The sequence below is a fragment of the Varanus komodoensis genome, unplaced genomic scaffold (assembly GCF_004798865.1).
Source record: "Varanus komodoensis strain SLA01 unplaced genomic scaffold, ASM479886v1 scaffold114, whole genome shotgun sequence".
Classification (NCBI taxonomy): domain Eukaryota; kingdom Metazoa; phylum Chordata; class Lepidosauria; order Squamata; family Varanidae; genus Varanus; species Varanus komodoensis.
The window spans coordinates 596,297-622,937 of record NW_025335328.1 but is presented as its reverse complement, the minus strand read 5'-3'; the positions used below and the strand labels follow the sequence as shown (position 1 = coordinate 622,937).

The 26,641-nt window shown below is 66.7% G+C and overlaps 2 protein-coding genes across 2 annotated transcripts in view; one reads left to right on the top strand and one right to left on the bottom strand.

Moving 5' to 3' along the window:
- The window catches only part of DTNB (dystrobrevin beta), a 92,792-nt gene extending 78,477 nt beyond the window's left edge, over positions 1–14,315 (top strand). The window contains exons 17-20 of the mRNA XM_044421064.1: positions 6,917–7,076; positions 10,273–10,362; positions 11,830–11,886; positions 13,634–14,315. Coding sequence (XP_044276999.1) covers positions 6,917–7,076; positions 10,273–10,362; positions 11,830–11,886; positions 13,634–13,638 — 312 coding nt within the window. The 3' untranslated portion in view covers positions 13,639–14,315. The remainder of the gene's footprint in view (positions 1–6,916; positions 7,077–10,272; positions 10,363–11,829; positions 11,887–13,633) is intronic.
- Positions 14,316–14,568: 253 nt separating this feature from the next.
- The window catches only part of LOC123018728 (collagen alpha-1(I) chain-like), a 14,351-nt gene continuing 2,278 nt past the window's right edge, over positions 14,569–26,641 (bottom strand). Inside the window, exons 3-5 of the mRNA XM_044421063.1 lie at positions 20,320–21,594; positions 18,312–18,645; positions 14,569–14,950 (exon numbers count right to left, since the gene is read on the bottom strand). Coding sequence (XP_044276998.1) covers positions 14,569–14,950; positions 18,312–18,645; positions 20,320–21,594 — 1,991 coding nt within the window. The remainder of the gene's footprint in view (positions 14,951–18,311; positions 18,646–20,319; positions 21,595–26,641) is intronic.

Below are 26,641 nucleotides of genomic sequence, written 5' to 3'. Positions count from 1 at the left end.
TCCAGAAGGAACGGGAACGCGGGCAGCGTGGCCCCTTTTGATGGCTGGCAGGGCAGGGGCGGCACCAAGCAGTGCCGGGAGCCCGAGACCGGAAGGCGCCCACTTCCTCCAGGGAGCGGCTCGGGGCTCCGGTTCCCAGCACAGTGGCCAAAGGGAGGGCAGCCGGGCTCGGCCTCTTGGGAAGGGCGCTCTGGCTTGGCCAGGGGGAACTGGGCTCGCGATTTCTCTCCTGCCAGGCCAGTGGCCTCGGGGCCATGCCGCGATAGAGCTTGGAGAGGGACGGCTGACCAGCAGGTCAACTCGGGAATGCCCTCTCTTCCTCGGTCAGTGCGCGGTGAGCCATGCCCTCGGGCCCACACCACGTGGGTCAGCCAGGCCTGCTGGAGCCCTCGGCGAGGCCTTCCACCACCTCCGTTTAGCACGCAGGCGCGTGCAGGAAGCATACGGAGGGACTTGCTCCCTTGCTCGGAGCCCCTTGATGCGGAGATACCTCCGGGGCAGACCCACGGAAGGACTCTGGGTGGGTGCAGAGAGGGGGTCGCAGGTCAGCCCACCCCGGCTTGCTCTGGGTCCCAGGCTGGAGCCCCCAGAGCTTTTCCGGAAGCAGGAACCGAAAGGACTCTGCCTAGAACCTGCCAGTTGGAGCAGCTGGGTTGGACGGATGCCAGCCCTGCGCGGCACTTGGCTTGTCCTCCCATCTTCCCCAAGAGTTGAAGCAGGTCACCTGCACGCCTCAGAGAACGCCTGGTCTCACAAGCACCTGTGCCGGTGCGGCATTCAGTGTCCCTGGGCGTTTCTTCGGTAAATAGCTTTGAAAGGGGCGAGGCTGATCCATGGATGCTGCGGCTCTCCGGGCTTCCCAGCAGGCTTGGCTCGCACCTTCCCAGCGGCCGTGCGCCGGCCTCCCCGGGGTCACTGCAGGACAGGATGCGGAACCAGAGCGGCCTCTGGTCGGATCCAGCGCAGCTCTGCCTCTGCTAACCATGTAAATACCAATACCGGCAAATGCAATAGACGACCAAGTTAGAAAAACTAAAAAGCTGGTAAAACAGTTTAGGAAAAGCCCTTTGTGGATCCCAAAGACACGGCAAGAAGGAAGGTTTCCAGGGTGGAAAGGTCCCTTGTAGCCCTTGCGGGCAAGTGGGGTGCTGACCCCAGAGGGCCCCTCTCCGCACAGGGCCGTTTGCTCTTCCTCTCCAGGGCGGCTCCCGAGGAGTCCAAGCCTGCTGGCTCGACTGCACCCCCCTCCGTCCAAGTGCGGAGCCGGAGGGCTCTCCCCGGGGTGGGCCTGGCGCCGTCCTCCCCGCGGGGCCCGTGCGGCTGTGGCGCCTGCTCTCGCCCAAGCCCGGCTCCGTGCACGGGCGTTGCAGGCCGGCTTCGTTCTGCGCTTGACATCCGGTGGCGCTGGCTGCTCCCGAGCGACTCGGGACGTGATGGGAAGGAGCCAAGCCCCCTGCCCGCGTTGTGGCCCTCTGCTCCCACTCCCTGGCTCGTCTTGGCCTGTCTCTCTGTGAAGCTTTGCTGGGGGCAGAGGCCTGGTTTTGGTTCCGTGGCTGTTGGAGCCCCGGGTTATCAGCCTCGGCGTGCCAGGATCCGAGCGGTGGCGAGCCCGGCTCTGCCTTGTCGTGCATTTGAAGGCCGGCTGGCGCGCCCCAGCCAGAACCCCCACCCGGCTCGCCCGCTCCCGGCCCTGCCAGCCGTTACCCTCGCCGTGCATCTCGGCGGCGTGTTCATGCTGCGTGCGATTCGTGTGGTCAGCTGTCGGGCAGAAAGGCAGGACAGGTGGGCTAAAATGAAGTCACGCGATCGGGGAATAGAGTCGGGAGGGGCCGTGAAGGCCCTGGGTCCAACCCGCTGCTGGTACCCCAGACTACAGCTCCCATACTCCCTGACCATCACCTGTGCTGGCTGTGGCTGATGGGACTTGGTGTCCAAGCCTACCTGGAGGGTCACTGCTCCAGTAGCACTGCAGGTCGTGACCCCAGCCTGCCTGCCCGGCCAGCGTTGTTCGAACGAGACCGTTTGCGGCCCGTGATTCTCCAGGCGAAGGACTTTCGCTGCAGCTCGCCGCTTGCCGGGCCAGTGCGGGCAGGCGGCACGCGCCACGTCCCTGCCCCAAGGGGCACGCTTCGCACTCACCGTGGAAACCCGGCCGCACGGAGGGCTGCCGTGAGAGTGCGGCGCCGGAGCACCTGCTTGCAGATTCTGTCGGGGCCCGTGTCCGCCTGGCCACATCCTGCCGAATGCTCCTGTGGAGGCGTCCTTGGCTGGCCTTCCCTCGTCCGCACGCGGCAGAGCCCGGCCTTGCCGCTGGCGCACGTGAGAGAGGGCACGGCTTGCCCAAATCCTGCTGCCGGCGCCCCGATCTCCAGGGCTCCCAGCACGCAGCGGTTCCTGCCCCGGGGAGGAGCTGCTGCCATCGTCCGTTCCGCTCCGCGGTCCCGGCCAAGCAGCGCCCCGTGCGGGGTGATGTGGAAGCCGCCCTCCGCAGTCCGCCCGGCCTCGGATGCCCAGGGAGGCCCCCCTTGGCGCTGCGCTGACTGCCATGGAGCTCCCCGCTTCTCCCAGCAGGCCTCCAGCACGAGAGCTGACCCCGTGGGACGCGGATGCTTTTCTGGTTGGGTTGTGGCTGTGCGTGTTGTTAACGTGCTGTTGCCGTTCTGCTGTTTATCTGCACAAATGCCATTTCCATGGTGGAAAGGCAGGTATGAGTCGAATGGATCTTAGCCTCGCTCTCCGGGTTTTGCGGGGATTCTGCAGGCGCGGTCGGGATCGTCCTTGTTGCTTCCCCCCACTTTTCTCATTGCCCTGAAAATCCACCAGTTTCCAAGGGCGCCGCAGTGGCACAAGCGCCAGGCGGTGTGGATGCTGGACACTGTGAGGCTGCTGGTCCTGGGAGGGGATGCGAGGACCGGCGTGTCCCAGGAACACTCCGCAGGCGTGTTGCTGTGTGCTTTCCGCGCCGCACGCAAGGGCTTCAGTGGCTGAAAATGCGTCCCAGTTCATGGAGCCCACGCCGTTTCCAGGGCGTGCAAAATGGAAGGCGGCCGCTTGGCGATGCTTGGAACGCCTCCTCGGCTTGGACATGTCTTTTCTATTTGATGTTTGTGTTTTACGGCCAACCCTCCTGTAACTGCATGAAGAGCCCATCCTTTTCTCATTTCACTGTTTCGAAATGGCCTTTTATTTCACAGGAAATGCTTCTGCTCCTTCCGTAAGAGCAGTACTAAAGGGCAGGTCTTGCAGGAGGAGGTCTGGCACAGATGCAGAGTTTCAGGGGCTTGCCGAGGATCAGCAAGCGGCAGGAGGCCCCCGTCTGGAAGTGCTGCCCGGCACGTGGACTGCGCCTCCATGGCTGTCCTGCCGGCACGGCTGCTCCCAGCGGCCTCGGAGGGGGTGTGCGGAGGAACGCTGCCCCGGGCCCTGCAATGGCGCCACTGCCAGGAGACCGGGCGGGAGGGGGGCTCATTCTGGACTGCCGCGTTCAGGCTCCAGGCGGCCGGCTCCTTGGCGCAGCGCTGGCCCCTGCCCCAAGCCACCCCTGGAGATCCCCGCTGAACCTTCGTGCTGCTCAGAGGGAGCGCTCGGACAAGGGCCAGCCAAGGCGGAAAAGGCGGGGGCCGCTCCGGCAGTCGGTGGGGCCGCCAGGGAGGGCAGCCGGCCGTGAGGCTCTGCACTGGCCCCCGTTCCCCGGGAGGCTCCCCTGCACAAGCCCGGAGGGGCAGCTGTGTGCGGGCGAACGTCTAGGCGGACTGTGCCCCGTGTGGCCGGGTCCCCCGCCCCGCGATCCAGGGCCTCTGCCCAGCAGTACGGCGCCTGCGCTCCCCCGGGGTGCTTCAGCTGGCTGCGCGCCGGCCATTCGCCGGGTGGGGCAGGGAGGGCGCAGCCGGGGGCTCCTTCTCCCGTTCTGTCGGCAGAGGTGTGGGGTGCGCTTGCCGCTGGGCCGGGGACTGGAGTCGCGGCCTGGCTTGGCGCGGCAGAGCCTTCCCGCAGGCCAAGGGCGTCTGCCTCTCCGCGTGTGCCTGCGGCCCGGCAGCCCCCCCAGCCAGCACTGGGCAAAGTCTCGTTCTGGCGGCATGTGCAGCCCTACTGCCGCTCGCACGACCCACGGGCCTTCCCCAGCCGCCTCCAGGCCCCAGCGCCCTCCCGCCTCTTGCTGGCGGGTCTTGCAGCACCAGGGTTGCGCGGAGGAGCAGATCTGGCCACAGCCCCCGGTGGAAGGCAGGCAGGAGGGCTCTGCCAGCGAGCCCCACCTGCCCCCACTTCCTCCCACGTCTTGCGGGACACGTCCCGGGAGGTTCCGGTTGCGTTCCTCACCCCTTTGCAGCAGGCGCCGGCGCCCCTCGGGGCGGCACTGCTCCAGCCGCTGCTGGTGGCAGATCCTGAAACGGGCCAGCCTGGGAAGGAGAGCTCTGGATTCATTGGTTGTGCTTCTTGGTGGCAGAGAGGTGGCCTGAGCACACGTGGCTCTTCTCTGCTGGGCGGCTGCTTTCGCATCTGTGGGGCTGAAAGGGGATCCGGGAAGGCGGAAAAGCAGCGGCTTCCCACGGAGGTGCTGCTGGCAGCGCGGAGGGTCGGGGCCCGGCTCCGCACTTGCCCCGATGCTCGCTCCGTGCTTGAGGACACGACGTGGGCAGTCTGTGGGCGTTGCCTGTGGACGGCATCCTGCGCAAGACCCGGGTCGCGCAGCCCTGGCCACGGGATGCAAAGCAGGCGCCCGGGCAGACCGCTGTGCTCTGCTCTCCCGACCCCACCACGACCTCCCTGGCGGTCCAGGCACACCCGCCCGCCCTAGCCAGGGGTCCCCTGCTCCGCCGGCTGATCCAGCACCGTGGGGTGTCCCCAGCCGCCCAGCGGGAACAACCGGCCAGCAGCCGGAGGCCCGGGAGCGCCAGCCTGGCTGTGGCAGAAGGAAGCCTCCCGCCCGCCGCAGCGCAGGCCCCGCTGCAGGTTGCCTCCTCCTCAGCGGCCCCGTGAGGCGTGTCCAGCTGCGGCAGGGGCTCCTCGTGAGCATCTCCCCTCGAAGAGGGTCTGGAAGCATCCGGAGATGAGGAGTCTCCGTCCATCCGCCAGCGGGAGCCGGCCGCCGTGCTCGCAGGCCGCACGGAAACGAGCGTGGGCAGGCCCACGGCTGTCGGAGCCCCCAGCCCTCTTGGGGCGAGAGGCCACCTCCCGATCCGGGCCAGAGGCCCCTGTGGGGAGGGGCGCTGCTCCCCAGCACTGCCACGTGTGGAGGCGGGCCCAGGCCCTGGCGACGTCAGAAGCAGCCTGCCTTGGGGGCGAGGAAGGGGCTCCCCGACTCCCTTCTGCGCACAGCTGTCCGTGCAGAAGAGGCGCCCACGAGCCACGCCACGGCTCCGCCTGCTGCAGTGTTCTGGGGGGCCCCTGCCCCTCACGCCGCTCCCCTGTGTGGCCGTGCCCCCCTGCGGCTCGGGGCCGCCCTCCGTCGGCATCCTTCCCGTCCCGGTGCTTCCGCCCCCTCCGTGGCTGCTGGCCCGGAGGTTCCCCGCAGACGCTTCCCTGCCCTGGACCCCCTCCTGCTCCAGGCAGCCACTGCTCCCTGGCCCGCCACCCGCAGGGCCCCCCCAGCCGTGCGGCGCTCGCCCTGCCAGAGGCCCCCGCGGGGTGTGTGGGCCACACTCGTCCTCTCCTGGGGCGCGGCCCCCACCCCGGGTCCCCGCGTGCGTGGCTCCCCTGCCGGAACCTGGGCAGGATGCCCCTCCAAATGGCCTTTCGGCCTCCTCCCTCCTCTGGGGGCGAGCGGGTCGCTCTCGCCCGCCTCTGTGGCCAGGGGACAAGCCTCGCATGCGGCTCCATGGCCCCGGGACCCCCCCAGGGCCGCCCGCTGGTCCCCCGCTCTCGCACCACCCGCGCCTGCGCTCTGGTTCCGCCGGGAGCGGAGGTGCCCCCTTGGGCCCGCGGTGCCGCCTCACCCAAATTCTCGTGGGCCGCAAGCTGATGAGAACGGCGCCATTTGACCCAGGCCTGGGCCAAACTCGCAACGGTGCCCGAGCGCCGGCACGCGCTCAGGCAGCCGTCCACCCCCTGGTGTCCCCCAGCCGTGCTGGACTACGGCTCCCATCACCCCCAGGAGATTAGGCATTGTAGTGAAGCAGCACTGGAAGGCGCCAGGCCAGCCTGGGCAATCCCCTGCGGCCTTCCTGGGGTGCTTTTCCACCGTCCCCGGGACCCCGCTCAGGGCTGCCCACGAGGAGTGTGGCCCCCCAGCGCAGCCCTGAGCGGCCCCTTGGCCGGGCACCGTGAGCTCCACCGCCGGCGGACCAGGCAGGGCTTCCGGGGGGGGGGCGGCCCCCCCCGGGGGGGGGGGGTGCGACGGAGCCGCCCTGTGCTGTCCAGGTCTGGGGAGGAGGCGCCAGCCGGCCTCTGCCACCGACAGGCTGACCCAGCACAGAGCCACCGCTTCCCGGGCGCCTCGCCGCAGGGGCATCACATGCCGAACACGCAGCAGCAGGGAAGGCACCGGTGGCGCGTGGCCGGCGGCCGCCCGTGGCTCTCGGCGCATGTGCCTCGGCTGCCCCCCTCCGGCCCCCGGGGCCCTTCAGCCGCTGGGCTCTGCCGCCGTGCTCTGTGGGGCAGCCCTTTGGCGCCGCTGGGCCGTGCGCACGGCGCCCGGTCTCTTGCGGGGAGCGGCCTCGCCAGTGCAGGCCCCGGGGCGGCGCTCTCGGCACCTGTTGGGCGGTGGCTGTTGGCTGCCGCAGCCTGGGGGGGCGGGGGGCGCTTGGAGCCTCAGCAGCTGCCGCTGCCCCCGGACGGGGCCAAGGCCCTCTGGGGGGGCGCAGCGGCAGCAGGGGCCGCGTCTGCCCCAGGCGGCCAGACCCCCTTCGCCAGGGCTGCTCGGCTCGGCGTGGGTGCCGGAGGGCCTGCCGGTCTAAACCGGGCTCCGTGTCTCTTTCAGGCCCAGGCAGCCGGCTCGCCGCGCACGTCCCCCGTCCACGGGGCTGGCCGCACGATGCCCATGCCCGTCCGGTCCACGTCTGCCGGCTCCACCCCGACGCACGTGCCCCAGGATGCGCTTGCCGGTGTCGGCGGGGATGTCCAGGAGGCCTTTGCACAGGGTGAGCAAACGCTGGCGCCCCCGCAATCCGGCGGTGGTGCGAGTACCCGCGGGGGGGCACCTGTGCGCAAACCGCATGGGGATGGCCGGGGCATCCACTCCGCTCGTCCGTGGAGGTTGTGCCAGCGTGGCCTTTCCCCGTCCTCTTCATTTCCATACTGCTCGCAGCAAGTCTGGAGGGGCTTCCCAAGCCATCTAGTCTGACCCCCTGGCACAATCCGGCTCCGCTCATGTCATCCCCAGCATGGGGGTGCGCGATCGTCCCTTGAACACCCTCCCTGACGGGGCCTCCCCCACCTCCCTCGGAAGCCCCTTCCATGCCCTCGGGGTCCTGACTGTCTTACTTACGATGTACTTCCCGGCATCCACCTTGAGCCTCGGTTTCCTGAGCTTTGCCCCATTGCAGCACGTCCCGTCCTCCACTGCAGGGGAGATCAGCTCACGGCCCTCCCCCACAGGATGCCCCCTCGCACCCCCAGAAGTCACTAGAAGATCCACTCAGAGTCTCCTCCAGGCTGAAAGGCCCAATTCCCCCCATCTTGTCTCATGGCACCCCGCCCCCCAGTCGGCTGCCATCTTTGTGACCCTGTGCCGGACCGGTTCTGACCCGGCTCGGCCTCTTGTACGTGGAGCCCAGAGGAGGACGCAGGACTCCAGTCGTGGGCGCACCAGAGTCTTGCGGAACGGTGCCGGCACCTCTCTCGGCCCGGAAGCCACACCTCTGGCCCCACATCCAGGCAGCCAGAGTGCTCTGGGCAGTTGCCAGAAGCAAAGCCGGGGCACTTCCAATCCTGCGGGACCCCGAAGGCCCCCGCGTGCCTGCGCAGCCCCCTCCCCACTCCAGCAGGGCAGACGGCTGTGGGCAGGATGAGGGGAGCACCGCTCTGCCCACACGTCCCGCCGCCAGACGGGGGGTTTGCTTGCTCTGCAGCACAGCAGAAAGCAGAGGAGGCGGCAGAGGAAGGGCCACCCCGGCCCCCATGCTGCGCAGCGGGGAGACCTCGTGGGCGCGGGGGCAGCCACGGGAACTCCGGGGAAAGGGACCGGGCCTCACGGGCGTTCCTGGCTCCAAAGCAGCAGGGGCCCCTTGCGGCCAAGCGCACGCCCTGGATTTCACGGGAGCCCGTGAGAACAGTGACGAGTCCCGTGGCACGTGGCTTCCACGAGAGGAGGCGTCCGAGGAGGTGGGGATTTTTAGAAAAGGAAATGCTGAAGGCCCCATTCCAAGGGGAGAAAGGTTGACGAGAGCAGAGGAGGCCCGCGTGGCTGTGAAAGAAAAGGGACACGAGGGGGAAAGGGAGGGGAGGCCGGGCTGCAAGGGGGGGATACAAGCAGCGGGCGCGGAATTGCAGGGGTGGCGTCAGGGAGGCTGGTGCTGGCGATGAGCGGAGGCTCGCGAGGGATGCGAAAAGCGACAAAGAGCCCGCCCAGGTGTGTCTGAAGCAAAAGACAGAGCCAAGAAATGGGGGCCAGCCACTCAGTGTGGAGCCCAAAACGATGATGGCAGAGAAAGGGCGGAAGCGCTCAGCTCCTCCTCTGGCCCCGTCTTCTCCCGGAAGAAGAGCCGGGGCTTCCTGGCGAGGGGGAAGAGCCCGCTGAGGGTGCGGAAGGGCAGCTCCGGACTGGCAGGAAAAGGGCCAAGGACCATGGGCTGGGCTTCACGAGCGCCCGTCTCCGGGTCTGACAGTCTCCATCCTACACTCACGGAGGGGCTGGTGGAAGGACTCAGAACTGTTCTCCATTACCTCTGATCAGTCATGGAGGATGACACTAGGGGAAAAAACACACAAATGCATCGTTACAAGATGAGGAACTTGGCTCAGCAGGACAAGGGAGAAGGGATTGTTGTAGATCCCAAGCTGAGTGTGAGTCAACCGCATGATGCGGCTGCAAAAAGGGCAAAGGCGATTTTGGGCTGCACTGATAGAGGGATCACTTCCAAATCCCATAAAGTCCTGGTTCCCCTTCACTCGGCCCTGGTGTGGCCCCGTCTGGACGCCAGGGTCCAGTTCTGGGCACCGCAGTCGAAGAAAGATGGAGACAAGCTGGAAAGGGGTCAGAGGGGGGCACCAAGGATGATCCGGGACTGGGAAGGAAGCCCTGAGAGGAGAGATGGCAGGAACTGGGCCTGTTTAGCCTGGAGAAGGGAAGGTTGAGGGGAGCCGGGGGGGGGGGCACTCTGCAAGTACCCGAAAGGCTGTCGCAAGGAGGAAGGCCGGGCTCCCTCCTCAGTCCCCCCAGGGCGCAGGACGTGGACGAATGGGCTCAAGCTCCAGGAAGCCAGCTTCCTGCGGAGACTCCTGACTGGGAGCCGTAGGGCAATGGGACCCGGGAGGCGGTGGGCTCTCCGCCCAGGGCTTCTGAGGGGATGGAGGGAGGCCCGTGCATGGCCTTTGGGGACGGCCGCTGCTCGCGCTCGCTCAGATGCACGTGCCCGGGCTGGTGCGGGGCATCGCTGGCTGCCTCCCACGGCCCACTGGCCTTCAGGCCAAGCAAGCTTCGTGCCCGGAGGAGCCTGCCCGGGGCCACAGCAAGCTCTCGGGGCGAGGGGCAGGCGGAGCCCCAGGCAAGGGCAGCCCCCGGGGGCGGAGGGGGAGGGCCTCCTGGTGCAGTGGACCGGCTGCCTCCCTCCAGGCCCAGCCAGCCCCCCCCCCCCCGAGGCTCTCGGAGAGCTCGGCCTCCCCAGCGCAACAAGACTGAGGTTCCCCAAGGGCAGGGGGGCTCAGCCTGGTCCAGCGCGCCGGACCTGCCCTTTTCCTTCTGCACCCCCAAAGGGATCGGGGCCCACCAGGCGCGAGGAGGGGGCTGCAGAGAGCGCCGCCTCTTGGGTGGGCGAGCGAGCCAGCGGGCCCAATCCACGCGTCCGGCTGGCGCGAGGACACGGCCTGCCGCCGTCCTTCAAAGGGGGATCTCAAGGAAGGAGCGGGGCTGCCTGGGTGGGCGCTGCAGGGGACGGGTGGCCACGGAGCACCCCCCTCGCCCTGCAGAGTGCCCCCCTTTCCGGAGGTGGCCCCTCGCCTGCGCATCTCCGGACCGCACCGCTCGGGACTTCCTTGGGCCCGCCAGCCCCTGTTCTCGCCGGGTCCGGGGCAGCTCAGGCCCGTCACGTGTGGGGAGGCAGCCGAGAGCTGCACCCGTGCCGCTCGCTTCGCCTCCAGTGATGGATTTCCGCGTTCCTTCATTTCAATTTCCCGCAGGAACACGGAGGAACCTCCGTAACGATTTGCTGGTTGCGGCGGATTCCATTACCAACACCATGTCGTCCCTGGTGAAGGAGCTGCATTCAGGTAGCCGGCGGGCCGGGCTCAGGCACGGGACCGGCAGGCCCAGCGGGCTCCTTCCGCCCGGGCGCCCCTTCGCGGGAGCCCCTTGCCCGGGCTTGCGGATCATGGGGGGCGGCTCCAGGGGCCGCCCGAGCTGGGGTGGGGCCGCCAGGGGGAGAGGGGCTCGCACAGGCACTGGCCACGTGGCAGGAAGGGGCCCGGTCAGCGCTCTGCGCTTGGCCTGAGGATGCTTCCGCAGCCGTGGGGAGAAGCCGCGCGGGCCCAGGGACAAGCCGGGCAGGCGAGGGCTTGGCGGGCTCTGTGGGCACCAGCTCTGGCGTGGCCTGGGGCCTGTTTTGCTTTCGGGTGGACCGTGCCGGGCTGCGCGGGGAGGGTTCCGCTCGCTCGCTTGGGGAAAGTGTGCGGCGGGCCCTGGAGCGTGGGGGAGGGGGTGCCACGTGGGGCTGCGCAGCGAGAGGACGAGCCCCGCCAGCAGCAGCCCCCGCCACGGGGAGAGGCAGGCGCCCCAGAAAGCGGCTGTGCGGGCCGAGGCGAGCGGCTGGGGCGGGCCGAGGCGGGCCTCTCGCCCTCCAAGCCCCTGCCCTGCCACTCCCACCCTCCCGGGACCGTCTCCGGGGCCTGTTGTGGCCCCAGGTGGCGGAGTCTCCGCTGGGGCGCAGGCCGGGCTTCCCGGGAGAGAACTTGTCCCCAGGCGAAAGTCAGGAGAAGCATCCCGGGGCCCAGCCAAGGAAGGCCCGAGCTCCTTCAGCCCGCTGGACCTCAGGACTCCCGAGGCCTGGGGCAGGCAGCACGGGAGGCCGTGTGGAGCACCAGCCTCCGTGCTCCCGGCGGGGCAGGGGCCGCCCGCTGCCCCCCCCCGCCAAAGCAGAGCCTCCGAGGGGCCCCCACTGCCCCCATCCCCGCCCCGCACGCCCTGCCACTGCTCCGGCAGCCAGGCACCTCTCCCGCTCTCCTGCTGGGCATTTCCTGGTCTGCTCACCTTTCTGCTCTTTCCACTTTTCAGTCCCCTTCTGGGCACACCCCCTGCCCGTGCCCCCCAGCTCTGTATCCTTGGGGAGGCCCCCTGCCCGCCCATGGGCCCCTGCCAGGCTTGGGCTTGGGAGCAGCTGGAGCCCCCACAGAGGAGGCCCTGCCCCGGGGGAGCCTGGGCCAGTCCGAGGCAGGCGCCTGCCGCTTGCAGCCCCCCTGGCCGGCCCTGGAAGCGCCCCCCGCCCTCCGGGGGGTGGGGGGCCGCCCGCGAGCACTGCTGGCCTGCAGGGGCCTTTCTGCTGAGGGGGCGTTTTGCTGCCTGGTTCAAGCATGTGGCCTGGAAACGGGTTGGGGGCCACGCGTGAGACACCGCCCTGCGGGAGGACTCGCACCGGGGGCCCACAGAAGGGCCACCCAGCCTCTAGGGCAGCCGGCGGCTCAGGCAACCCCCGCGAGGCGCTCTCCTGCCGGCTCTCACGGCACGTGGTCTTTCCCTGGCAGGAGGAGAGGAGCGCGGGGAAGAGGAGGAGGACACAGTGCAGAACGGGAAGGACCGAGGTAACGGGGCCGCCCTCTCTCCGGGGCCCTGTGGGGGCAGCTGCGGCAGCTCTTAGCCGGCCTCTCCTGGGAAGTTGCCCAGAGCGGCCAGGACGCGGCCGGGGGGCTCCGCCTCGGGAGAGCGTGCCCTGCACGGGGCAGGCGGGCGGCGGAAGACGCTGATGGGGCTGCTGGTGCCGCCGAGCGGGGCTGCGGGCCCAGGGGAGGAGAGCGTGGGGGCCGCCCGGCCGCCGCCTCTGCGCCTCTCGCTTCCCGCCTGCCCCGGCTCTTCCGCCCACTGTGCGCCAGCGTGGAATCCGGGTGCCAAAGAGCTGCCAAGCCCCTTCTCTGCCCCCCACGGGACTGCGAGCCCCCAAGACCTCCCAGCTGCAAGGGGACTGCCGCTGGCCTTGGGGCCGGGCTTGCGCAGCGGCCTGGCTGCCCCGCTCGCCTCGTCCCCCGGAAGGGCGCGGCGGCACCGAGCCAGAAGGAGGGCCGTGCAGGGGCCCCAAAGAGCACAGCCCCCCAGGGCAAAAGCGGGCAGGGAAGCAAGCGGGTGCGGGCTCTTTGTGAGGGAGGCCCACTTTCCGAAGCAGCTGAGCAATCCTTGCGGTGCTCGGCCCTCCACGTGACGCCCCAGGCAGTTCCCACACCTGGCAAGACAGAAATGCACTCATGGACCCCCTGGCAGGAGGGGCACAGGAGAGCGCAGGGGGGCATCCCAGTGGGAGAGCCCAGTGGCCCGGCTGGGAGGCCTGGCAGGCACCCCTCGCGAACCCCTCTGCACATACCCTCTGCCCCGCTTTGCCGCCTCTGGCTGGGTGACCCTGTGAACCGATCCTGGCAGGCCACGGTTAGCTGTCCGTGGCCCCGCTTCCCGTTCGACGTGGCGCTTGAGGACGCCAGCAATGAAGCAGCACATAATTAAACTGCCAAAGCTCATCAGGCATAAACATCCGTAGGAGGAAGGACGGCGGCCCTGGCCCAGCCCAGCCACAGCCGCGCAGCACCTCGGCCCGAGAGCAGCCGGCAGGCAGAGGCGGAGCTGGCCTGGCCTCCCTCTGCAGGGGCAGCCACTGCGAAGGCCCCGGGGGAGCGCAGAAGGCCCCTTCTGCAGCCGGATGCAGCGCTCAGCGTGCCAAAGGCGCTGGAGGGGTCGGCCGAGAGGTCCCGCTCCTCTCCCGCTTGAGTTGGCTGAGCGGGGGCCACTCATTGTGGGGATCGGTGGGCAGAGCGGTTCCACTCTCTCCGCTGCTTCCGCAGCACCCCAAAGAGCGGAGAGTGAAGCGTGGCCATTTCCTGTGGGATGCAGAGCCCATGGAACCCCCGCTGAGGGCAGGAGCCACGTGCCTGCGCCTGCTCCATGGGGGCAATGGCGCAAACCCTGCATTGTGCACAGAAACATAGAAACAGCGCGAGCCAGAAGGGGCCTCCCGGGCCATCTAGTCTGACCCCCGGCTCCATCTGGCTCCGCTCACGACATGCCCACCATGTGCACGTCCAGCCTGTCCTTGAAGACCCGCACCGATGGGGCCTCAACCGCCTCCTGGGGAAGCCCATTCCACACCCTCGGGGTCCTGACAGTCAGAAGTGCTTCCTGGCATCCAAACGGAACCTGGGTTCAGTCTGTTCAAATTGAACCGCTTTGGAGGCGCATGATTTGGTGGTTTCCAGCGCCACTGCTCCGGTGGCTTTGGAGCCCCCCGGAGGGCACAAGCCGCCGCGAGGGGCTCCCTCAGCCTCCCTCAGCCTCCCTGTCCCCTCGCAGGTTAACTTGGAAGAAGCTGGGCGGCCACGGCGAGCCGAGCGAGCGGCCCTTCGCATTCCAGGCGCTCAGGGCCGGGCCCCGGGCCGCCCGTCATGGAGGGGCTCGGCCAAGACCTCGAGGGAGCTGCGCACCTGGGGCCGGAAGAGCCGCGCTCGCCCTGAGCGCACGGGAAGCCCCCCTGGCAGGCCGGCCCGTCACACCTGCTGCTGCTGCTTCGAAATAACGTGTCCTTATTTTTACGCTTCCTCTCCACGAGAGGGTCTCCTCCCAGCGAGAGACTCTCCCCCGCCGTGCTTGAATGGCTCCCGTAGAATAGTGGTCACGCACGCAGACAAAATGCAAAACGAAGACAAAACGGCACAGAACGAACCTGTCAAAGCTCATCGGGTAGAAACATTCCTACGAAGGAAGGACGGCCCCCTGGCCCGGCCCGGCCCCAGCCGCGCATCACCTCGGCCCGAGGGAGGAGGCCGGTCGGTGGAGCGGGCCCTGCCTCCTTCCACGGGGCAGCCGCCAGGAAGGCCCTGGGGAACGCGGAGAGCCAGCGTGGGGTGGCGGCGTCGCGCACGGGGCGGACGGGGACCCAGGCGCCTGGGCTCTCGTCCCGGCCGAGCCACAGAGCCAAGCGGGTGACTTTGGCCCAGCCACGGACGCTCAGCCCAGCCTACCTCACAGGGTTGCTGTTGTGGGGACGAGACTGGAAGCAGGAGGAGGAGGAGGATGTAAGCCGCTTTGAGCTCTTTGCAAGGAAAAGGAGGGATATAAATCAAATAAATAAATTGTGATATGACAGCCTGAAGCATCTCTTTGCAACTACATCCAAGTGGCTTGCTAGAAATTACTGTTACAAATGATTGTCGTTTTTATTATCAAATGATTGTTGAACAAGGCAAAATTCCCTTCACAAGTTAATATTAGCACTAAACGTCATTAACTCAAAACTCAACCTGCAGGTGGCTGGTTCTGTGTGCAGAGTGATTCCACGTGGTGGCAAGCTGGTTTGCGGAGCCAGATGGGCACTGGCCTGTTCCTGTTTTATGGACGAAGCTGAGTTCGGAGAGCCTCAGCGGCGAGGCAAGGTAGAAATGGAAACGCAGTTGCCAGTCAAGAGACGGACAGGCCAGGGCCTCTGGGTCCAGCCCAGCGCAGGGCGCCCAGTCACACCGTCCCCGTGGGGTGCCCAGCCGCTCCTGGAACAGCGCCAGGGTGGGAGGGCCCACCGCCTCCCCAGGTCGTGGGTTCCGTTGCCGCCTCGTGCTCACCGTCAGGGAGGCCCCTCGCTCTTCAGCGGGGACCTTGGGCCTGTTACCCCGTGTCCTGGGATGGTCAAGGAGAGGCCCTGGCCGTCCTTTTGTGACAGCCTTCCAGGTACCGGTGGAGTGCTCTCTCATCTCCCCCCAGCTTTCTCTTCTCGAGCCTGACGTCTTCCCATCTCTTCTCACAGGGCCTTGTTTCCATTCCCCCGTCATCCTTGTTGTCCTCCTTTGAATGCTTTCCAGCTTATAGAAATTGAGCAAAGGGTCCCCTGGATATCTAGTCTGACCCCCGGCTCCAGCCAACTGTACTCATGACATGCCTGCCATGTGCATGCCCAGCCTCTCCTTGAACACCCGCACCGATGGGGCCTCAAGCACCTCCCGGGGAAGCCCGTTCCACACCCTCAGGGTCCTAACAAGTCTCTACCCATCTTCATGTGACTTCCCCTCACATACCTGGATGTTGCCACAGATCCCCTCTGAGTCTCCTCCAGGCTGGAGAGACCCAGTTCCCTCCGTCCCGCCTCACACGGCATCCCCTGCAAACCGGCCACCAACCTTGTGGCCCTGCGCTGCACTGACTCCAACCTGGCTGTGTCCTTCCTGTCATGAGGGGCCCAGAACTGAGCCCAATACTCCAGTTGCAGGCGCACCGGAGTCGTATAGAGTGGTAGTGATACCTCTCTCGATCCAGAAGCCACACTTCTGGCCATGCAACCAAGGGTGGCGCTCACCCTCTTGGCCACCGCATCGCACTGCTGGCTCATGTTCAGCCTGCAGCCGACTAGCACCCGAGGTCCCTTTCACAAGCGCTGCTCTCCAGCCACTTGTCCCCTGACCTGCACTTATGACACCCCATTCCTGTGCCCCAAGTGCAAGACCCTGCACTTATCCACCTTGAACGCCATCCTGTTGTCTCCTGCCCACTTCCATAGTCTGTCCAGATCCTTTTGGATCTGGAGTACCTGCTCCTCAGTTGTGGCCACTGCCCCAGTTTTAGTGTCATCTGCGAATTTGATCAGCAGACTGTTCACCCTTCTTCCAGGTCGTTGATGAAAAGATTCAACAGGTTGGGCCCCAGGACAGAGCCCTGGGGGACCCCACTCGTCACCAACCGCCATCCCGATGATTCCCCACTATCTGCATTTTTTTTCAACTGGAGCCCAGAGCTGCACATTGGACTCCAGATGAGGCCTTGCCAGGGCCGAGTAAAGGAGAACTAGGACTTCATGGGATTTGGAAGTGATCCTTCTATCAGTGCAGCCCAAAATCGCCTTTGCCCTTTTTGCAGCCGCATCATATGGTTGACTCACACTCAGCTTGGGATCTATAACAATCCCGACATCCTCCCTTCAGTCCTGCTGAGCCAAGTATTCCTCATCTTATAACAATGCATCTGCCCCCCTCCCCCGTGCAGAAATTGGCCTTTGTCCCTGTTGAATTTCATTGTGTTGCTTTCAGCCTGGTGCTCCAACCTGTCAAGATAACCCTGAATCACCTTTCCGGCTTCCAGACCATTACCTATCCCACCCAGTTTTGAGTCATCTGCAGATCCGATCTCTTTTCCCGGCACCCCCTCACCCGGGCTAATGACTGAAGAGCGAAGATGCTGAGGAGCGCTGGCCCTGGACCGATCTTGTCACCTCGCCACAGTCTGGGAAGGTGCCATGGATGGGCACCCGTCGAGTCCAGTTCTGTTGCCAGCTGTGGAGCCACCTGATCGTTGATCCATCCAGCCCAATTTTAGGTAGTTTGCTGATCTGGAGATCATGGGCCATTTTGTCTTAAGTTTTGCTGCAGCCAAGATACAAGATAGCCACAGCCCTTCCTGCACTCTATCAGGGAGGTTCCCCAGTCAGAAAAATAGATCTGATTAGTCCGGCAAGGTTTGTTCATGAGAAATCCATGCTGGCTTCTAGGAATCACTGCATTGTTTATGGGGTGTTTGTAGACTGACTGCTTCATAATCCGCTCCAGAACTTTCCCACGGTTTGATGCCAGACTGACTGGTCTGTAGTTCCCAGGTTCTTCTTGTTCCCTTTCTTGAAGGCTGGGACAACATTAGCTCTTCTCCAGTCATCTGGCACGTTTCCTGTCCTCCTTGACTGATCAGGGATAAAAGAGAACAGTTCTGAGTCCTTCCACCAGCTCCCCCGTGAGTGTAGGATGGAGACCGTCAGACCCGGAGACGGGCGCTCGTGAAGCCCAGCCCATGGTCCTTGGCCCTTTTCCTGCCAGTCCGGAGCTGCCCTCCCGCACCCTCAGCGGGCTCTTCCCCCTCGCCAGGAAGCCCCGGCTCTTCTTCCGGGAGAAGACGGGGCCAGAGGAGGAGCTGAGCGCTTCCGCCCTTTCTCTGCCATCTGCCATCGTTTTGGGCTCCACACTGAGTGGCTGGCCCCCATTTCTTGGCTCTGTCTTTTGCTTCAGACACACCTGGGCGGGCTCTTTGTCGCTTTTTGCATCCCTCGCGAGCCTCCGCTCATCGCCAGCACCAGCCTCCCTGACACCACCCCTGCAATTCCGCGCCCGCTGCTTGTATCCCCCCCTTGCAGCCCGGCCTCCCCTCCATTTCCCCCTCGTGTCCCTTTTCTTTCACAGCCACGCGGGCCTCCTCTGCTCTCGTCAACCTTTCTCCCCTTGGAATGGGGCCTTCAGCATTTCCTTTTTTAAAAATTCCCACCCTTCTTGGATTTCTTGCCATGAGACTCATCGTCGTTCTAAAAGGGGCTTCCCTGAAATCCAGGGTACATGTTTGGCTACATGGGGCTTTTGCTTCCTTCAGGATCAAGAATTCCCGTATGGCAGAGTTCCTTGTCTTGTGCTGGATAAGCCTTTGTTTCTCGCGAGGCCCAGGGGTGCTTCTCTCTCCCCTGCAGGATTCAGTTTAAAGCCCTGCTAATAAACATCTTCAACAGGTTCTTTGCCGTCCTTGCCAGCAGCCCATCTCCCAGGAAGTCTGGTCCGTGGGCCCAGAACCCAAATCTGCCACGTCGGCACCACCTTCGCAACCAGGCTCTCACCTGGCGTACTTTTCTTTCCTCGTCCTTCCTCTTCTTCAAACTTGGAGGATCGTAGAGTGAACTCTCTGGGCCCCGAAGTTCTTGACTTCCCCCCATAAAGCTTCAAAGACCAACTTGATTCCTTCAGAGCTCTTTCAGGCAGTGCCGTTTGTTCCCACATGCATAAGGACAGGGTCTGTCTCCGTGGGCCGGATGAGCCTTTGCCAATCTTGCCGTGATATCGCTCATCTTCCCTCCAGGGGGATGGAGTACCTGGTGAGTCCACGGGTCTTCCTCACATGCAGGTGTTTCCACCTCACGCAACAGGGAGTCTCCCACAACCAACACCATTGGTGGCCCTTCAGCCTCTTGTCCAGAGCCGCACGGGGTAACGCGCAGCTCTTCCCCTGCCCCCCGTCTCGCCCTGGAGGAACTGGAAGCGGTTTGGGGTTCCACTGGCGCACGGTGTCGTCTGCGTCTTCTGCCCCTTCCTCCTCGTTTCCCCAGGATCTCTTCTGCCTCAGCCGGGCTGCTGCACTTCCTGCTCCTGCGATGCTCTTGGCGGTCGCAGCTCCACCGCTCTGTCCAGCAGCTCTGCCTCGTCTTTGCTCTCCCTGGGGCGGACGCTCGCTGCTCCAGCGCTCCCCCTTCTCTCGCAGGGCTGCTACCCTGCCCTCGCTGCAGGCGCAGGCCGAGCTGACGTCCGACAGGAAAGCAAGCGCCGCACAGACGCTGCACGTCCGCAGCCCCGCGGAGCCTCCTCGGTTAAGAGGAAAGGATGAAAGTTTACGAGGACAGGATGAACGCCGGGCGAAACGCAGCACAACAGCAAGCCGCAGGACAAAGGTCCAAACTGCAGCTGAAGGGTTTAGCAGAGCAGTGACTGGAAGCCTGCGACTCCGGGGGGAATGAGGCATTCCCAGAGCACAGAGGAGCACAAGGGAGAGGCCAGGCGAGCCCCACTGGAGCGTGTTCCCCACTGGGGGCCACAGCAGAGAGGCCCCCTCCTTTGGCAGGGGCTCCCGAGGAGGACACCAGAAAGGCACCCCGGGGCTGGGCAGGAGCCTGCGAAGCGCAGCGCTTGGCTTGCAGATGCCACCTCGTGAATCAGGCCCGGAAGGGACCGGCAGGACCCGCTCAGGTCTCCAAGCCGGGCTGCTTCCTTTCGGAAGGCAGCTTCCTTGAGGGGGACACTAAGCAGTCCTTCAGCCCTGAGCGCTTCCCCGGAGTGATGGCGTCACCAGCTGCACAGCACCGTTTGGGGGGCCCTCAGACACTGCCCATTGTGCCCCTCTGGGGTTGGCCGAGAGCGGTCAGCTCTGCTCCAGCAGCCTCTTTCCTCTCCCAGCCCCGCTTGCAGGGGGGGCACAGGGTCTCTCGAGCGCCCTTCCTGTGCGTGGCTTGAGGGCAGCCCTGGGGGTGGGATGCTCTCCAGGGGGCACGGCCGTCTCGAGGCGAGCCCCGGTCCACGCGGCACCCCAGCCGGAGCCCTGCGGCTCCTGCCAGCTCCAGAAATGCAGCGGCCGCTTCTGGGGTCATTCTGTGGGCCCCTCACCGTCAGCGTATTCACTCTGTGGCTGCAGCCACGACTGAGAAAGGCCTCGCCTGTGAGATCGGCGAGCTGCTGGGACGCCGCGTGTGGGTTGGACGGATAAACGGCCAGCGGAGCAGGTGAGCCACGCAGGGCGCTTCTCGGGGGCGCAAGAGCCTGCGCTCAGCGGCCTGCTTTGGGCAAGCGCGCCGTGTTCAGCCCGCGCCCCGCTGCCAGCGCCTTGAGCAAACCTTTCCTCCCGGCTGCGTGGCGGGGGCAGCCCCTGGGGAGTCGGTGCCGGCAGGGCAGGCTCACAGGACCCGCTCTCGGGTGGCAGACCTTGCTGGGCACCGTGTGCCCCGACCACTGGGAGACCTCCTGGCCTGCCCACTGGCCCCCAGAGGAGCAGCCGCAGACGGCAGAAGCCACCCGGCGGATCCCCGGTCCCCTCCTCCGGCCGACAGGGCCACGGACTGTTGCTCTGGGCAACGGCGCCAGCCAAGGAGAGACCCGGACCCAAACCTGCAGGCATATGGCCCGGCTGGGCAGGCAGGGGTCTTGCACCCATCCTGCGGGACGGATCCCGCGGGCAGCTCGGCGTTTTCCTCTGCCCTCATAGGACTGCCGAGTGAATCCCTGGAGCTGCAGTGGGCAGAGAACGCAGCCGCCCCGCCTGTCCGCCCGTGGGTTTCCTCGTAAGGCCCCGGCGAGCAGGCAGCCAGGCAAGCAGGCAGCCAGAAGCGCCTGCTGGGCCTCGGAAGGAAGCATGGCCCGGCCCCAGGATGCTGGTCTCTGCCAAGAGTCGTGGGGGCCCCGAGCCGTGGAGGGAGCAGGGGGGCGCCCCTGCATGCTCCCCTGGAGAGCCCTTTCCGGCCACGAGTGCCGCGCCGGCTCACCTACGCACACGGCCCCGGCCACGGTGTGGCCCTGGCGAAAGACCCCCGGGGAGTTTCCGGGAAGGCCGGCTTGCTTCTGCCCCCACGTGGCTGCGCTGCGGGAGCTGGCCGGGCACCTTAGCGGGAGGGCGCAGCGAAGGGCCCCACCGCAGCGGGGGCTCGACCCAACGGCCCTCTGGCCCTGTCCCGCGCGGGCTCTGCGACTCGAGGGGCAAGTGAGAGTCCTGGGGGGAGCCGGACGGCTCAAGCGGCCCAGGAGAGCCACTCGATGCTCCACGCGAATCGGGGGAGAGGCTGCAAGCGGGACGTTCTCCCTTCGCAGGAGTCCCTTCCGCCTCGTAGTGTGCCTGGAGACGCAGCAGAACCCGTGAGCACCGGGGCCCGGGGCCCGGGGCCCTGACATGGGGCGGGGGGAGCACGGCGGAGGCGGCCTGCCAGCTTCGCTGCTGTGCTCGAGCCGCGGGCCTTGGGGAGCCGCGGGGCCCGTCCAGAGCCCTGCCCGGCTGGTGCCAAGAACCCCCCGCACGTCGGCGCGAAGCAAACACCCTGCGAGGACTGTGTCCCGGGGGGCTGCCAGCCCTCGCTGGCCCCGGGGGTGGGCCCCGGCCCCCCAGGCCAACGTGAAGCTTCTGCGGCTGCGAGGGCCACTGCCGGACTCCTCCCGGAGAGCCGGGGGTGCTGCCCGCGGGGGCCTGCCCGGGCCAGGAGTGCTGCCCGGCTGCAGAGTCGTCCCCCGCCTCTCTCTGGGGTGGGGGATCGAAAGGTTGGCCAGGGCGGGGACCCCCCTGGGCGTCTGTCCAGGACATTCTGCAGGCCGCACGCACTCCTGCAGCGCCCGCGAGCCCCCCCCCCCAGCTCTCTGCCCGGCGGGCAGGGACGGCGCCGGGATCGCAGGCCACGCAGCCTGTGCCCAGCGGAGGCCCAAAGCCGCCACGCAACGGAGCCGGCCGCTGCCCGCCCTGCCAGGGCACGGCCAGCAGCGCAGCCGGGTCTTGGGCACGGCTCGCTCGAGCCCCCCGTCTCTCGCGGTCCCTGACCGCGTGCCCACCCCGATCCCGACTGGCGCTGTGCGCAGCCCGAAGGCTCCGGGTGCCCAGAGCCGCCTGCCGCAGGGCTGCCTGGGCCGACTCCGGCGGCGGAGCGGCTCGGACGGGGCTCCAGCCTTGCAGGTGGCGCCACTGCCCGGCGGAGCGGCTCTGTGGCTTGCTGCCCGGCCGTGCCTGAGCGCCTGTGACGGCCCTGGGAAGGGAGGTGCTGGCGGTCGCCCGGAGCACCGGGGCTGGGCGCAGCCGAGGAGGAGGTCAAGGGGCAGCCCGGCGCTAATCCGTGAGGATTTCGCTGCCGCTCCCGGGTCAAAGGGCAGCTGTGCAGCTCTGCATGGGGCCGGCTGACGGCCGGGGCGAGGAGGTGGGACGGTGGGCCGCCATCTGCCCCAGGCTCTGGGCTGCCAGATGCCCCGGGCGGGCCGGTGCGGGGCACGCCAGGAGCAGCCCCGCCCCCCCGCCGGCCTCGGCAGATCGCCCGGGTGCCCACTGCCAGGCCTGCTGGTGGCTGACGGAGCGATCGGGTAGCTCATTTCCTGCTCGGACAGGCCGCTTGTGCCAGCACGATCCGCAGCGCCTGGGGGCTGGCCCTGGAAGGCCACGGAGGTGCTCTGCAGCCGTGGAAGCCCCCTACTCCCGTGGCCCAGCCTTTGTAGCTCCTCCGCGTGCATCAGGCCGTGGGAGAGGAAAACGCCACCGCGCCAGAGACTCTGCTGGCGGGCCAACAACTGTGGGGCTGTTGCGCTGTGGTCCCCGGGCACGGCCAAGCACCCCCGCGAACCCCGCAGCTGCCACAGGGCTGGGCAAGTCGCCCCCTGCTGGGTTACACGGGCCCCACTCCTGCCTCTCTTCTCTGCCACGTGAAGTGGCCAGACTGGCTCTGGCGTGGGTTCAAGCCACGGCCCACCCAGGGGGCCACCTGAGCGGGGGGGCAGCCTGGAAGCTGGCCGGGAAGGATCGTGCCCAGGCAGGCTGCCGCTCCGTAGGAGTTCGTGCCTCGAAGAGGCCTCAGGGGCATCTCACGGGGGCCCTGGGGATTTGGCTCCAGCACCCCTGACACACGGCCACCCACCTGGGGCTGGGGTCTGTGCACACGCAGACCCTCTGGGTGGGAAGGAGCACCAGACAGAAGCAGCAGCTGCCGACCCGTGGATCCGAGGGGTCCAGCGAAGGGCCCCTGTGCATGGGCACTCTGGCCATGCCCAGATGACGCTCAGCCTGTCCGGAGGCTCCTGCACGTGCAGCCAACCTGCACTGCTCCTGCACGTCGCCCTCGCCCCCCCGCCCCCACCTCCCCTGGGAGCTTGGCAGGGCCATGAGTCCGGGCCGGCCGGCAAGCCTCCCTCCAATCCCTGAGTGTCTGCTGGCAGATCTGAGGACGTTCCACCACCTGGGAAGGCCAGGGGGCCTCAGCGTCCCTTCCCTGCCCATCTTCTCAAAGGGCCAGGTGGCCCCCATGTTCTCGGAGGGGAACTGGCAGCTGGCGTTCCTGGCCGCTGCCACGCAAGCACCGGAGGTCCGGGGCAGTTTTCTGAGCCACGTGCCTCTTTTCCTTTGACCGTGGCCGCTGTGAGGGCTGCAGAGAGATCTTTCCCTCCATCTGGGCCCATCTCAGTAAGATGGGTCAGCCCAGGATCTGGCTCAGGTTTGGTTTTGGATGCCCAAGGCTAGATGACCTGTGCTGGACGGGACCGCAGGGCGGCCTTGCTGAGATTCCCGGTCTCATAGAAACAGAGCGAGCCAGAAGGAGCCTCCTGGGCCATCTAGTCTGACCCCAGCTCCAACCGGCTCTTCTCATGACATGCCCACCATGTGCACGTCCAGCCTATCCTTGAACACCCGCACCGGGGGGGGGGGCAAAACCACCTCCCGGGGAAGCCCATTCCACACCCCAGGCATCCCTGGATCTCTCCAAGCTGAGAATGGACCTCAAGGAGGCAAATGCAGGTCAATGTAAGCAAGCGCAGAGTCAGGCATGTTTGGGAGAAAACCTCAAATTCAGGTATCCATTGGTGGAATCTGAACTGGCAGCGGCTGAGTCACGGAGGGAGCTGGGGTGGTGGTGGACGGCTCAATCCAGCTGTCACCGCCCCCCCCCCAATCCAGCTACTGCAAAGACTCTGTGCCGGGCATAATACGGAGCGGAACAGAGAACGGGCTGCAGAGACCGCACTCCTCCTGCTCCACTTCTGGCACAACCACAGGGAGAATCTTGTGCCCCGTCCTGGACAAGAAGGAGCTGGGAAAGGGGCAGGGAAGGGCAAGGAAAAGGGTCTGGGGGCTGCAGCCGCTCCCTGGGACTCTTCAGCCTAGGAGGAGGATGGGGAGGGGCATGACAGAGATCTTTGCAATAATGTGTGGCACAGAGATGGGGGGGGCGGCTTTTCTCTCCCTTCCCCGTAACACTCGGACCAAAAAGGGTCATCCCATGGAGCTGACCGGTGGGAGGATTAGGACATCTGTGGAATTCACGGCCACGGGAGGTGGTGGCAGCCACCAATCTGGGTGGCTTTAAAAGGGGACACAGAATCATAGGATAGTAGAGTAGGAAGGGGTCCTGAAGGCCATCAAGTCCACCCCCCTGCTGTTGCAGGACACTATTTTACGCCATCCCACTCCGAGGGCTCTCCGTCTCTTTGAAGGTCTCCGGGGTGGGAGCCCCCCCACCTCTCCGGGCAGCTGGTGCCACTGCCGTGTTGCCCGGACAGCGGGGAAGCGTCTCCTGATGTCCAGCCTGAGCCTGGCTTGCCGCAGCTTGAGCTGATCAGTCTGAGCAAGAAGAGCTCTTGTCCTTCCTCTTTGGGGCAGCCTTTCAGGTACTTCTAGAGTGGACAGAGTAATGGGGAGGGCGGCCTGCAGTGGCTACTAGCCCAGCTGCTCTGGGCTCCCGCCTGCCCCAGAGGTGGCCTGCCTGCAGGTGCCAGCGGCTGAGGAGCTGGGCAGGCGGAGGTCTTGCGCCCGCCCCGCTGGAGGGCTCCGGGGGGCAGCCGGTTTGCCACCGCGTGCAGAGTGTGGGACTAGGTGGCCTCGGGCCTGATCCGACAGGGCTGTTCTCACTCTACACACCCGTTTCCCCTAAAAAGCCCCTCAGCACAAGTACCTCTAGCTGAGAAAGTTACAGACGCCCTCTTCTCTGCGCAGCCCCGTTCCCGGCACGCCCCGCAGAAGAGGCCCCCTCTCCACCCGGCCTGCTCTCCGGGGGCTCCGAGGGTTTGCTCCTCCCCAAGCGTCACACGGCTGGGCACCACGCGCACAGGAAGAATCCACCACATGACGTGCATGCTCCAGAGCAGATCCAGCGACTCTGGTTTGCATCTAATGCTCGAACACGGGGGGGGGGGGGGCACCCCACCTGCATGGCCTCCAGCAGGAACGAGGGAGAGGGACTGGGAAGAAGGCGGGCAAGGCGGGAAGAGCTCACTCATCGCCCCAGAGGGCCCCTGCGGGCGGCTGCTTCTCGCGGCTCTGCCTCAGGCACCTTCCTTCGGTGACTCACCGTGGGTGAGCGGCTGGTGTGTCACGAATCGTGCACAGGCAGCGCCCCAAAGATGCTCTGCGGACGCCCCCCCAGTCCACCCCACTTAGTCATGAGAGCCCCCGCACGCACGCCACGGCCCCACCTCCCGGGGCTCTCCGGGAAGGGGCTCAGGAACTGCAGCACAGACAAGGCAACAGAGCAGGACTGCTGCCCAAGCTCAGGCAGTTTCAGGGTGAGAAGGCGGGCGCGGTGTGTCCCCTCGGGGCCATTTGGGGCAGCAGGGGTGGGGGACGGTGCCCCAGCCCAGGGCTGAGACGCTGGCGCCAGACGGGGGCAGGCGGTCCCTCCTCCCAGCTACCACCGCCCAGGCCCCTGACATGGCCCCGGAAGGCCTCGGGGGCCCGGCACGGGGGCCGGGGAGACCTGGGTGGAGAGTTGCGCCTGCAGGCACGGCGGTCCCCAGCCACGTAGGGGTTGGACCGGCACCTGGCATCAGGCCCAGAAGCGCACCGGTGCCGCCGCCAGCCAGAGCATCTGGCACTGGTTCTAGTACAGAGTCCTGTGCGACTCCATCCGGAGCAGCGGCCGTTTAGTCCCACCCCGCCTTCTGCTCCTTAACCAGTTGGGGATCCATAGGAGGACCCCCCCCCCCGCTTTTGCTCCATGACCGCCCAGCTTGCTCCGGAGCTTTGGCGAGGGAGCAGCCAAAGGCCTTGTGTGAGCGACCGTCGGCTGGGTGGCCCGTCTGCGCGATCATCGACACTCCAAGCACTGCAATCGGTTGAAGAGACGCGGCTTCGCCTGCGGGAGCCATGCTGATGTTTTCCCAGCAGGGCTTGTCCTTTCACGCGCGTCCTGCTTCCGTCTTTGATCGTGCTTTCAGGCGGTTTACCCAGGGCAGATGTTCACTGGCCCGTCATTCCCTGCATTCTTTTTAAAAATTGGTGTTACATTGGCCGTTCTTCAGTCCAAAGGTTGATTTTAGGGACATGCAAAATATTTCGGCAGGAAGGCGTGGAGTGGCATGTTTCGGTGCTGTGGGGCGTCCTTGCAGGGCCCGAGAAGAGAAAGTGAGGGGGCCCCTTGGATGGTGGTGGCAGCTTGCTCAGCTCGAGGTCCTGGCCGCCACCACTCACGGGGAGAGCGGGAAGCGCACGCCTCCCGCCGAATGAACGGGGCTGCCTGGCGCGGGACAAGGAACAGCTTGGGCGGGACGTGGTCTGCCAGGACCTCCAGCAAGGCGGGGATCCGGGGGAGGCCTTGGGGCACGTCGGAGCTGGCGGGCCGGTGGCCTGGCTGTGTGCCCCAGCCTCTTCTGTGGGACCCACCTACCCCCTTCCCAGGGACCCCCTGCTGGTGCCTGCTGGCACCTACTGCAGGCAGGGTTGTCCTGCCTGCCTGGGGGGGACTGCCCGCGGCTTGATACAGAGAAGCATCCCCCGAGCCTGTGGCCAGGCAAGCAGGCCTGCTCCGGCTGCGCCGCCTCTGGGGGCCTCAGGCGCGTGGCTGGGCGCATCCTGCCCCAGACTGCCGGCCAGAAGGGAGACAGAGAGAGCCCCCGGGGCCTTCCCAGCCCCTCCAGAGGCTGCAGGGGGCTGAACCGGGGCTGCAGGGGCCCGTCTGAGCCGGAGTGGCGCTTCCTGCCGCGCCGCGCCGCGCCGCGGGACACACGGGGAGCCGATGGGCCGCGCGCCCCCGGCGCCCGGCGGGGGCGCGCACGGACCGGCGAGCACTAGGGCCCGGCGGCCGCGCGGCCCCGCGAGGTGCGCTCTCGCGCGCCCCCTGCCGGGCTCCGCCGGCGCTGC